This window comes from Cicer arietinum, chromosome 3, assembly GCF_000331145.2.
Source record: "Cicer arietinum cultivar CDC Frontier isolate Library 1 chromosome 3, Cicar.CDCFrontier_v2.0, whole genome shotgun sequence".
Lineage (NCBI taxonomy): Eukaryota > Viridiplantae > Streptophyta > Magnoliopsida > Fabales > Fabaceae > Cicer > Cicer arietinum.
The window spans coordinates 67,774,525-67,787,761 of NC_021162.2; the positions used below are offsets into that span (position 1 = coordinate 67,774,525).

The window sequence follows — 13,237 nt, forward strand, 5'->3', positions numbered from 1 at the left end:
TATTCTACAAATAATCTTTGTCCTCGTTGTCGTGAACGCTCAGAAACTATTATGCATATGTTAAGAGACTGTGATGATGTTAAGAATTTTTAGAATGATTTGATTAAACTAAATCACATTGGAGTAAGTTTTTTAGCTTTGGTACGTATAATTGGTTAGATTGGAATTTGTTTACCAATGACATCACTCAAGTTCAATCTTATTGGAGTTCTTTCTTTGGTGTGGCTGTGTATGAGATTTGGAGGAATCACAATAGTCTAGTGTTTTATCGATATCCTTTTTAGAAAAAACTTTATTTTTTTTCTTCAGATTCTCAATCCATTGATAAAGTTCTTCTTCAATAGAAATCACAACAGTCCTCAACTAATTAGGAAGTATCTATTGCATGATACAAACCCCCCAATGTTGGTTCAAAGTAAATGTGGATGATTCCTTTAGGGCTTCTTTTGGTAGATCTACATGTGGTGGACTTGTTTGTGATACAAATGGTAAATTTGTCAAAGGTTTTTACGGTAGAATTGGTTCTTGTTATTCGGTGTGGGCAGAACAGTGGACTTTAAGGTTGGAGATCAAGTTTGCACAACAACTCAATGTTACTTCGATTATTTTTGAATTAGACTCTACAGTTGTGGTTAATATGATTCAGGATCATCCACAGATGTGCATATTTATTATCTCATGAGGTTATTTATCTTCTTCAATGTTCAAATTAGAGAACATCAGTTACTCATGTCTTTAGGGAGGCCAACCGATTTGCAGATTGGTTGCTTAATCTTTTGAGTTGATTTTAGGTGATTTTTTCCCCCTAAATTAAGCATTATTATTGTCAATGATGTAAGGGGGCATCTACCTCTTGATTTTGTAATTTGATTTTCTCTTCATAAATAAATTATAAATAAAAAACATAATTTGAAGTGAGTTTTTTTTTAATACAAAATTTAAAGTGAGTTTTTTTAGGTTAAGAGTGGGAATAAAATGACCATACCATAGTTTTCTCACTTTGGAAGTCAAATTCTAATCCTAATCTCAATTTATATCTAGATATTTTAGACTTCTAAATTAATTATGAATCATTTATTATCATAATTCAGTTTATAGAGAAGTCAAATTTATTTATTTGAGGTGAAACTAAATTCCTATCTTCCACATTCGACCCAAAAAAACTATACAAAATGCTCATGGATTCGTTTTCGTTCCCTACCACAGTCGACACAAGTAAACTCCTGTAGTAGGTCTGCACAGATGAATATTTACAGGGAAAAAAAAATGCCAGAACAGGCTTCTAGTTCGTTAATGTCACCCAGTTGGCTTCTTCTATGTTACACACAGATGTTGTACATCAGGCTGATAAATGGCTCGTTGTTGGCGAAGCTATAAAGCGTGTGTTGGCTGAACGGAAAGACTTTTCAAATAGATCAGGAGGTACTTCAGTACCATTTGCTACTCCACTCTTTGCAAAGTTGAACTTTTGGGAAAAAGATGCAAGAGAGTTCACAACTTCAGACATTGGGGGACGGAGTTGTTTTGAAGGCTGTAGAAAGAAAAGACACAATAATTGAGTTTAACAATTTCTGAGTTTGAACAATAACATAAGGTGTTACTAATACCTGTATACAGAGAGAGATGATATCAGCATAACGAGAAAGAGCCTTGGATGAAAATGTTGTTTTCATACTGGGATCCACTATCAGATTCAAACTCACGCTATCACGAAGCCTGGGGGACGCCCATTTCGCAAGATATTGCTCATCCCTTGGCCTGGCACTGTAATGTATTGAAAGAAAAAAGTACTCATCATTCAATGGAAGATATGAGAGAAGGGACTCCACAAGATGGATGAAAAACATACCTGTCGAAAGGTTTTCTTCCTGTTAACAATTCCAGAAGCAATACTCCAAAGGCAAAAACATCTCTCCTTCTGCTGAATCCTATTTGGCCATGGTCAGGTGGAACGTAGCCTCTCTCTGCAACAGTAGTCTCAGTAGCCTGTCTCCAATAATAATCCAAACGGGAATATTTAAGAAGATCATTGTCAAGCTTCTGATTCAGTTTGCAACAGCTGGTTTATAACATTGAGATTTAATTGCTAATTTTTACCGCCTACCATTTTAGTTTCTAATAAATTTTTAAATTGAATTAATCTATAATTCTTTTAATTATAACAATAGACCCTTACTCTTATTTTACTTAAACTCTCACAACCTTAACTATTGTACCTAATAAAGTGCTACCCCCGCTTCATGAAAAATATAGTTATTGAAGAACAAGGGAAATATAACCTTCATCTTCAAGCATTATACCAGAACATTTCAATTGGTGTATTTTATGACAAAGAATGAGAACTTAAACCCACCCAAAAGATAAAAGCAAGGTGAGAAGATACAGTAATTATCTATAAATGAGTTTTTCTGGTAGAACCTTAGCAATGACTTACTGGAATTTTAACTTGATTGCTCTTCATCAGTGGTTTCAAAATAGCCAAGCTACAGTCACAAACACGAGGCATCAACTTTTCATCCAATAAAACATTGGCAGACTTCAAGTTACCATGGGCCACAGGAGGGCAGCACGCTGAGTGCAAATAGCTGAAATAATTTCGATGACTTTTTAGACTTAAGACAGCATTAACTACGATTCTACTTCCATATGAACAAGTCTAGAATTTGAGTGGCTGCATGGAACTTACTCCAGAGCCTGAGCAACACTTAGAGCAATCTGAAGACGGTGGACCCACGATAGTGGTTCGCATGCTTCACTGTGAAGAGCATCATTTAGAGTTAAATTCCCAAAGTAATCATAAACAAGAAGATGTTCTCCATGCTCCAAACAGTAACCATTGAGTGGTATGATGTTGGGGTGCTTCAGTTTGGAAACCGTGCAAATGACATCCAAGAACTTTTCCTCTTCTCCATAAGACAGACCGGCCATGTTTATGATTTTCACAGCCGAAATCTTCAACAAAAAGAAAAATATGTTACATAATTTGCAATCTGAACATGATAAAAAGAAATTTTCAGTGTTTGAAAAATAGCTTAAGATTGTACTTTGCCATCGGGAAATTCAGCTTTGTAAACAGGGCTAATAGATCCTTCTCCCAGAAGGTTGCCTTCATTGAAGAAGTTAGTTGCCAACTGAAGCTCCGCTATGGTATAGATGTTCGTCCTTCCAGTGGATTTTCCTCTTTTAGAAAAACTTCTTCTTGTTGCTTCCTCTACATCGTTATGCCGTAGGAAAGGAAATCGCATTGGACCCAAAAGAGATGCAACGTTAACAGGTGGGAGTAGTGGCCTGTCGTCTAGTTCGGCAGAAGAGACCTCTATCACCAAAGGGGCAAAAGGAGAACATGATTAGCAATAGAGATGAGTTCATAGAATTACTAATGGCATCCTAACCCAGATAGGTAGCTACTAGCTACTTGATTATTACACACAATAAATGAGTTTCCAATACAATATCAAATTCATATTATTTTTCTAGATTTTCTCAAGGTCCCCTCAGCAAAAATGACAAAACAAGATATAGACCATAGAGTGCCTCGCAATCAATATGCTTTTCTGTATGAATTACCTATGCTTGCACTGGTTGGATGAGAATGCAAAGAGCTATCATTGTTTTCTGAGTAATTCAAGTTCCGGCTTTGAGCATGCACTTTGTTCAAACGGATTGCAACAAGGAGTGCCACACCCGTAGCTATTAGTATTCCTCCACCAACCATAAAAGCAATTCCTCCTGGACCTAAGTGTTTCTTCTTATGCTTGTACTCACTTACTTTGGGAGGAGGATAGTTCTTGACGGCATTTGCATTAGTTGTGGGTGGGCGACTAATATTATGTTCAACTGATAAAGTCTCCAAAGGAGAAGTCCATGGTGGAGAGTTGTCCGCTCCGTGGAATTTATTCCCACCAATCCTATTTTAGGTTAGAGGGATGATTACTATCTTATGTGTTCATTTTCATTTAATGCAATAAAATATGGTGATCAAACTCGCAATAGTTGTCACTAACCATAAATTTTTTATGAACTGAAAATGATGTGGAAGAAGGCCACTAAACAGATTATCTTGAATGTTCCTGGCAACACAGACAAATAAGAAAATAGTAGAACTGTAAATATATCGGGAAAATGTCAAAGATAACCCTACAAATCTGTAAGTGGAAGTTCGGCCAGGTAGGTGACTGATCCAGTGAATCTGTTATTCTGCAAGAACCTGCAAATAAGCACCACTTTACAGATCAAACCAACGTTGAGGCGTAAGAAAGAAGAAATTAAGTACATGATGATACATAAATCAAGTTTAGAGCAAATCAGGCATAAGAGAGAAGAAATTTACAATCTAGCAAGGTTTGTCAAGGAACCAAATGATCTTGGTAGATCTCCCGTGAAATTATTGTTTGAAAGGTCCCTGAAGAAGCCAAACCACCCTTTGTGAGGTTCCATTTAAGAACAAAACAATCAAAGCATCTGCATTTTGTTGATCTCATTTTCTCAAAAACCCAGTCAAAACCAATTTTCATTACACAGTCTAATCACGACCCTTTTAAATCCCGGGGAAACTTACAAAATATTTTATATTTTTTTATAACAGATGCCTTCTTCAGGTGCTTTTGAACTATCATATGTCTTCAACAAAAGACGGCAATAAAGAGGAGTAGCTATCTACGGTTTGGTTTTATTTATTTTTGAGTTGAATGATTTCCTTTAATATATTATATTCACGGTTTGCTCTCACAGATCCAGAAAATTCAAGGTTCAAGTGCCTACAATTTTTTACTGGTCTAATCACCTATTTAGTTTACTTTAAATAAAATGTGGTACCAAAAGAAAAGACCCAAGAGAAAAAGCCATACATTTCTTTGAGATTATCTAAGCCAGTAAATACGTCGCCAATGGGTCCAATTAAGAAATTGTGGCTTAAATTCCTGCAACACAAGATAAAAATGATGATTTCAGTCACTCTCAACCACTATAATATATCATGCTCAAAAAAGACGAAAAACATGTGAATTTTGTTTCTCAATTGATAAAGATATTATGGCATCATTAGATTAACATAGTCAAGTGAAAGAAAGGCATGTTATTATAATGTTCCCATGTATGATTATCATCTCTATCAAGCTAGGTCTATAATCACCATGAGCGTAACTAATTAACTAGCATTCTGGTCCTTAGCAATCTATGTAACGTTTTTATATAACCGAGTCCATTAATCATTCAAACTAATTTCATTTCACTCCTTTTACTATCTCTGATTAAGTATAACATGAAATGAGTTTAAATAATTTATAGACTGAATCATATATGTAAATTTTAATCAAGGACTGAATTTCATTCAAGCAATGTTACATTACATCTCCTTAGAACAAAATTGTTCGTGGGACATTTTTCCTCAAATAGCTGCAAGAATGCAAGCATTCTGTCTGCAATCAAAATTCAATCCTGCGGCCAAGAAGATGAAAAGAACAGTTGCCTTACATATGTGTAACATTGGGAGGTAAACCGAATGGTATTTCGCCCACTATGTTATTAGAACTGACATCACTACAAAAACCAGAATATGAAAGTAAGTAAATAGCATATATTAAAATTCAAATGTCCTGACAAGAAGCTAATAATAATGCCATACAAAATTACAAACACTCACAGCTGCTTCAAATTTCGTAGATTATAGAGCCTGCATAGATTCCCAGTGAGGTTTAACCCTTGAACTTTTCTGTATTATGACAGAGAACAAAGCTAACAATAATCAACTTCATTATATAAAGGTCTGTTTGGATTGACTTATAAGAGCTTATCTATTGACATTAGCATTTGTGAGATTGTTTGGGAGAGCTTATGGGGACGACTTATGACACATGCATAAGCTGTTTTCAGCTTATTGTCATAAATTCTCTTGGATAACTTATGAAAACATTTTATAGCTTATATGAAAACAATTTTCTTCATTTCTTTTATCTTTTTGCTATAGAAATAACTTACATATAAGCACTTGTATGATAAACATTTATGTTATAAACCCTTAATTAAGTTGTTTATCCGAACAAAGCATAAACAGGAAATATGATCAATGAGGTTGGTACATTACAGGTGTATAACTGATGACGCAGAACAAGCAACACCTGTCCAAGACTCATCACAAGGATCACTACCATTCCATCCTTGGAGCGCCTTTGAGTAGTTCAAGGCCCTGTATAAATCCTGTAGAGCCGAGACTGTTTTTTATCCCAAAAAAACCACAAGAAATATAGGGTTTAGTGAAAGAGCAGAAAACTAATCCATATCATCCACCCACCATCAAATTAAATGAATCATAATTCATAATTTCAGAATAACAACTCAAATTGGATAATAATATATATAAATTTCAGTAATCAAGTTCCCTCAACCACAAGCTTGAAGCTATCATAATGCAACTCTAGTAATCTACATTACCAAACTACTGAAAGAAGAAAGAGTCACCAGTGATAACGAAAAAAAGAATCTATCCTATCGCAAAGTGAGTAAACTTTCCGAGTAATCAAACGTGTGATATAGTGATTTCAAATTAAAAAAAAATGTATTTCGAATAATTTTTACCTTCGAGTGGACGAGTGAATGCGAAGCTCTGAGAAATCAAAATAAAGGAGAAGATAACGAGGTTGAGATACACGTAAAGGAAGTTACGAATCATTTTCCCGAGAATTGGAACAAAGCGTTAACAAAACTCTTTGCTGTTCTTTATCTGCAAAAATATACAGAAATAGCATCATTGAATTTTCATTGCATTTTCCTTCCTCGGTTTTGTTAGTTCAGAAACATACATAGCATTACAATGTGATGTTCTTGCTCAGAGAAGACTTTGAGAAAAGAAAGAGAAATAGAATCAAGATTGCATGAAACCAATGAAACTGCAACGGTGAGAATGGTGTTTTTGGCGACCAGAGTTAGTTTCTGGTGAGGTGGGGTCCACGTAACCGAGTCCGTTATGTAGGAGGAAGAAGACGACTCGGCAGTTTCGTTAGTTTTAGCGCGAACTTATGGGCTTTCTTAGGGAGCCCATTTATTAAGGAAGGAAAACAAAAAACAATGCTACTGAAATTAATTATTGGTGATCCTATAGTATTTTTTAAAATTCATTTGGTTTAAAATTTAATACAAAATGATCAATTTACAAGTTAAAAAAAAATCAAGTATAGTTATTCTATTCAAGATTCCAAATTCCAATCACCACGATTCCTTTCACCGTTCATTTGAAACATAAAGTAACTTCTATTGGTGCACGTTAATTTGGAGTAAGGCATATATAATCAGATTCACGAAAAAAATTTGAAGTGTTTCTTTTAACATTTGTAAGTTGGTTTTATAAAAAATAATAAATTAAATAAAAATAATTAAAAAAATTGTAATAAAATATGAGTGATTTTTATTCTAAAAGCTATAGTTAAAAAAATGGTGTTTGTTTATATATATTTTATTTTGTTTAAAATATTTAATCATTATAGAATTTATTTTTTTCTGTAAAAAGTAAAATATATGTGTTTATTAGCATTGATATATATATTTGTAAGCATTGATTTTATATGATAACAATTTTTATTTTTATTTTTTTATCTTAAATGAACTATTTTTTTTTTGAACCAATTAAATATACAATTATATCTTATATTTTGTATTTTATTTTCATTTAAGCTTTGAATAACTAATATTTAATTGCATATGTTATGCTATGTATTTCTTTTAGAGTTATTTTTATTGTAACCTTCTTGAAGAATGTTTATACAGAATAAATTTAAAGTATTATTTTTTACGATAAAAATACAAAATAATATTAGAAACAAAAAGTACTTTTTGCTTTCATTTATCATTCCTCCAAACTATATTTCATTTATTATTCCTCCAAACTATATGTCTAATGAGTGTCTTTGGTCTCATGATCAATTTATATAGATACTTTTTTTTTGTATCAATGTAAAATAAATTATTTTATATTGAAGAAATAAAATATGTACTCCAGTAACTGATAAAAATGGAATATATTATATTTTGATAATATTTAATATTTTAATGTATAAATTATCATTTTTATTTTAAAAAATATTATTTATTGTTCTTTTTTTGAAAGGCTTGTTAATTTAAATGGGTTTGTTTATTTTTTATATTATTTTATTTATTTTAATTTTAATTTTATTGGATTATTCGTGAGTAAGTTTTAGTATTATTTTTGAAGATGTGATAATTATATTTTTATATATATTGTAGTAATTTATGGTTGCTATATTTTAATTATTAAAATATAATTAAAATATTGTGATGTATTTATATGCTATAAATAAATAAATAAAACTCATATTTAAAATCAAATTTATAGTGAAAATTACATTTTTATTATTATTGATTTTTTAATCATAGAGATATAAACAAAGAAGTAGTAAAATAAATAAATAAATTCTATATGTACCACGCCCTTAAAATATGTGATAATAAATTTACATAGACATAAGATTATGTTGTGTCAATATAATAATTTTGTAATTTATTTTAATATATTATATCGATATTCATACTTATATATGTAGTAAATTAAAGTGAAAGTGAATTTAATCGAAAAATTAATTAAAATGTCTTAAATATTAGATTCTCATTATTTGTCAAAAAAATTCTCCTTCTTTGTTGTCATGATAACAGTGAAACCCATATAACCAGATAGCTGGAAATCAGTATTATCGACTAATTTGTAACAAAATAACATGTGCGTTTATTTAAGACTCTTAAAATACACAACTAACAAATGTTACCGAAATAAAACGAAAGACTCAAGATGTATCGTTACAAATATTAAAAATAATTTTTTAATATTTTTATTATTTATAAAAATATAGATAGTTGTTGACTTTAAAGAATCTGTTATCTTTTTATTATCAAGTGAAATTAACACAAATACTAAAATATAAAAAATATTTCATAAATGTTTTGAAAACGCAAACCACTACCTTTTCAAACTCACTTCCTCGTGAAAATTTTATTTGAGTTGAACCTAAGACAGTTGTGCTATTTTCTAAAAGAAAAAAGAAAAGAATTTGTGCCACAATGTATAGCTGTGAGTATACATTTCTACCGCATTGCACTAAAACTTCAATGCATTTAGAAATAAATAAATAAAACCCAACACTAAAACAAACGTCATAAGATGTTTGGAATTTAGCTGCAAACATGACTACATGAGTATGTTCACCCAAAGAAATTCCAGTTACTTTGGGTCCAAATTGTGCAACCATAAACTATACATATATGTAATGAACTCATTCAACAACAATGAGCATCATGATCCACACATAATTATAATCATTTCTCATCTTTATATACACATGACGGTGCATAGAAATTGATCATAGAGGGGAAGCAAAAGAATAGATTTTAAGATAACTCGTTACATTCAATGCAAACAGAAAATAAATTCCCACAGCAATTGCTATTGCGACATTCAGTTGCAATGCCCACAATCACAATGACTACACGTATGCGTGGCCATATCCACGCCAAACAACTTCCTGAAATTCAAAGTCATGATAATCTCAAATAACTAAGGAGAAATAACAAACTGCAAAGTGGTTGTCCTCCACTCAGCAATTGCTCAAAAAGTGACTCAAAGTTCCACAATTGAAGCAAGGCTAACCAACTTGCCTATCACTTGGCAAATAACAAGCATGTCCAAGTTCACTTCTCATTTTCCTGAGTTCCAATATTTGTGAAACATGTTATTACAAACCTGACATCAATTAAGTGCATTAAAGTGACCACTGAGAAGATTCATAAGCCCTAGAATGTTCTGGATCCATATAATGCCTCCTTCCCTGCTGAGACAGATCAAGCTCACCAGAAAGTTGGCTATCGAGAGGCTGCGACATATGACCGAGACCAAGATCAGGAACAACCTCGTGCGAAATGTTTCCAGGATCAATGTCCTTGTAACAGAACGAATTGTTCGGAAGTTGATGGATGGCTACACTGTGAGAAGATGTAGCAAGTTGTGTCATGGGTGTCTCATTGAAATTCAGCATGTTATTCAATCTGAGACTTGGTTCTGTGTTTCTAGAACCCCATGTTTGATTTGACAGAAGAGAGCGAGCACAGCTTGAATCTGTGACTCCAGTGTAACTTTCCTCGGGAGGATGCCGAGTACCAGGGAAGCTTGTCCCGCCGACTGATCCTTGCAAGAAAAGGTTGTCAGATGGAGACTCTGAGTTGCCCGGCCAATGCCATCCAAGTGTCGTGGTTTGATTTCCGGGAAATAGCTCAGACGATCTAGGTGATGGAAGTGGATTTCTCATACTAAGTTTCGCGTGTGAATTAAATTCCATCAAGAAGCTACTACCTCTACCACTGTTACCTGTCAATAAAAGTGTCATGTATATGAATTTGTTTAATATGCTAGGAATAATAGAAGATTAAAAATCACCAATGAAAAAAAAAATTTAAAGTAGAGGGATTTGAAATTGATATTTTACTCATAGTTTCTAACCAAAAACAGACGAAGAAAGTCTGGCGAAACGCGAGGTTAAGAGAGAGCTTGGTGGAGGCTTTCTGCGACGCTCATTATGACCAGCTAGTCGCCTGCGGCAACTCCTTTTTCCTTGATCAAACTCAACAAGCTGATGAAATCTGGACAAGGCTATGAAAAATTATATTAGCTTTTCTGAAATATAATCATACAAATTTATGTTAAAGAGAGATGACTGCGCACAAGCACCCCTAAAAGCTAAAACTTGATAAATGCTAACACGACAGTCTATTGTTTACTAGCATCACTTGGCATGCTGTTGTTACCGAAAATTCGATGCACTTTGGAGAATCTCTTACTTCTTATTAAATACAGATGCAAATGATTTATCAATCATTGACAAGATTTAAGAAAAGAGTAATATGTATAGACTAAAGACCAAAGTACAAGGGTATTTTTCAATGAGATGTAGTAAGAAATCTGACATCTTGTACAAATAGTATATCATCTGTAATTCTGAGAATTAGATTCTTAAAATATCTCAATATCTTATCAATAAACCTCGGAGACTAACAGATGTATTTTATAATGGCACATTCAGAACATAATTATTCGGGTTTTTTCTGAGTCCATTTTCCAATTATTTAAATTATCATGCACCTTAACTGTTACATATCAGAGGTGTAATATATCGTTTAGAAACCTATTTCAACCTGGATGATCCATAAGCCCAAAAAAGACACAAATTACACAAAAGTGCATGTAAGAACCACATACACAATCTATCTGTTTAAACCGAGGTATATAAAATCTCATCTTAGTTATTACTATCAATCAGGATATGTCTTACCAATGACCACACAATAGCATGATGCAGCCACTCTCAAACTCCAGTCCCATAAGCAGATAAAACTATAATTGTAATAAATAATAATAACGTATGCCTTAAGAAACCTAGGTTCATTTAGATCAACAAAGGAACTACTCTTGTAATACAAATGAAATACTTTCGCATGAAAAAACAACCTGACTTATAAAACTAAACCAAATACTTGGTTTGATGTCAACAGAGATCATGAACTATTGTACATTATTGTTTATAGTTTGACATGCCTGATTTCATAGTCCTGCTTCAATTCATTCTCATTTCTATAGCTTCTTCATTTCCTTTACAAGTGCTCCATGATACCGTGAATATAAAGGAGACGAAAAGGGAAAAAAACCCAACACACAGACCATTTTCATATAGTGCATAATCCCTCACCATCCTAAACCAGACGATAAACAACACAAATGAGATAAAATAAAATAAAATAAAATAAAACCATTATCATTTATAACTCCATTGCATATAGATCCTCTTTGGATAACTCCGTATCAAAAGCTGTTTCAAGAAGTTCTCCTAACCAATCTCACAAGTCCTTATGGCAGTAAATAAACTTTAACAAGTTAAAATTGGGACCAGCACCAAAACTCTCTTTCAATAAAAAACAAACAAAAAACTAATTATTAGTTAAATATATACTACCTAACACACCTGAAGTGCAATAATCTATTCGCAATTAAATTTTAAAAAAAAAAGAATAAAATCCGCTGAAAAGGAAAACACTATTCACTATTCAGATACGCACTTTAAAGCCAAGACAGGAAAAAGTAAAGTAAACCCCAAACCCAAACACAATACAACCCAACGCAAACTAGGACAAAAGCAAAAGCACAATTCAAAAAATTCCAAAACAACACAAACAAGCAAAGCATATTATTATTAATAAAAAAGATAAAATAAATACCTAACTGAACCGACCAAAAAGGATAACATAACATATATCACAGCTACAATAGAGAAACCTAACTAAAACCCACAGAAGAAAAGAATAAATAAATAATACCAAAAATGAAAGAATGAAAATGACATTAGTGTCCCTACCATATCCATTAGGAAAAAAAAAAGAAGTTAGGTTAGAAAGGTAAGTAAGTAAAGACCTGCTACACTGTTGACAAAACCTTTGTTGAAGAGCAGCAACAGTGACAGTAGGGGATTTAGAGTGCATGGCACATACTTTGTGTCTAGAATAATAAGGTTTAGCATCAGTCAGATCTACTTGACATCCTTCAACTTGACACCTAGGTGGTTGAGATTGTTGAAGAGAAGCACATCTTCCTCCTTTCTTTGAAGAAGTAGCAATGGAGGGAGGAGGGGGAGGAATAGCTGCAACATCTTCGAAATAGATAGTTTGGCCGAATTTCAAGCCATTGAGAGATGAGTCTTCAGAAGAAGAGTTGCTTGAACCCATAGGATAGGAGAAGTGTGTGAGAAGGGAGGGAGGGAGGGAGGGGTCTAGGGGGATGTTGTTGATGTATAAAGAAGATTAAAGATGAGAGAGTGGAAAGGTAAAGTGGAAGAGAAAAGAGAAGGAGAGAGTTGACGCTGGGCCATGTTGGCAGATGAGAGAGCAGTGTGTGGTGTGGTGTGATGTGTTACTGTTGTTGTTGTTGTAATGCAAGTAGATTATAAGCGAGTCTACCCTTTTTTGTTTTTTGTTTTTTGAGATAACTTTCATTTGTCGTTTACTTATATTAGATGCTACTATCTTACTCTCCCATTATTAACCATTAAAGTCCCTAACAACTTTAACCGTTCTCTCTCTGCCAACTTTTCTGTCTCTCTCCCACAACTAAGGATTGCCCAAAATAAATACACACACAAATTCTTGATTACAAATTTAAATGTTTTATGATTGATGAGAATGATGATAAAAAAGT

The 13,237-nt window shown here is 33.0% G+C and overlaps 2 protein-coding genes across 2 annotated transcripts; both read right to left on the reverse strand.

Annotated features, from left to right (window-relative positions):
- Positions 1-1,044: 1,044 nt before the first annotated feature.
- On the reverse strand, positions 1,045-6,956 carry LOC101502209 (protein STRUBBELIG-RECEPTOR FAMILY 2-like). Its single transcript, XM_027332442.2, has 16 exons — positions 6,798-6,956; positions 6,574-6,718; positions 6,083-6,209; positions 5,642-5,710; positions 5,473-5,538; positions 4,848-4,919; positions 4,331-4,402; positions 4,142-4,207; positions 4,005-4,070; positions 3,568-3,908; positions 3,045-3,316; positions 2,687-2,952; positions 2,435-2,585; positions 1,850-1,986; positions 1,608-1,764; positions 1,045-1,531 (listed from the first exon to the last, which is right to left on the reverse strand). Exons 2-16 carry the CDS (start codon positions 6,665-6,667, stop codon positions 1,340-1,342), a joined length of 2,148 nt encoding a protein of 715 aa, XP_027188243.1. The 5' UTR covers positions 6,668-6,718; positions 6,798-6,956; the 3' UTR covers positions 1,045-1,339.
- Positions 6,957-9,365: 2,409 nt separating this feature from the next.
- Positions 9,366-12,996, reverse strand: LOC101502532 (squamosa promoter-binding-like protein 9). The gene is made up of 3 exons (XM_004493510.4): positions 12,458-12,996; positions 10,496-10,635; positions 9,366-10,363 (listed from the first exon to the last, which is right to left on the reverse strand). Exons 1-3 carry the CDS (start codon positions 12,766-12,768, stop codon positions 9,762-9,764), a joined length of 1,053 nt encoding a protein of 350 aa, XP_004493567.1. The 5' UTR covers positions 12,769-12,996; the 3' UTR covers positions 9,366-9,761.
- Between the last annotated feature and the right edge of the window lie 241 nt (positions 12,997-13,237).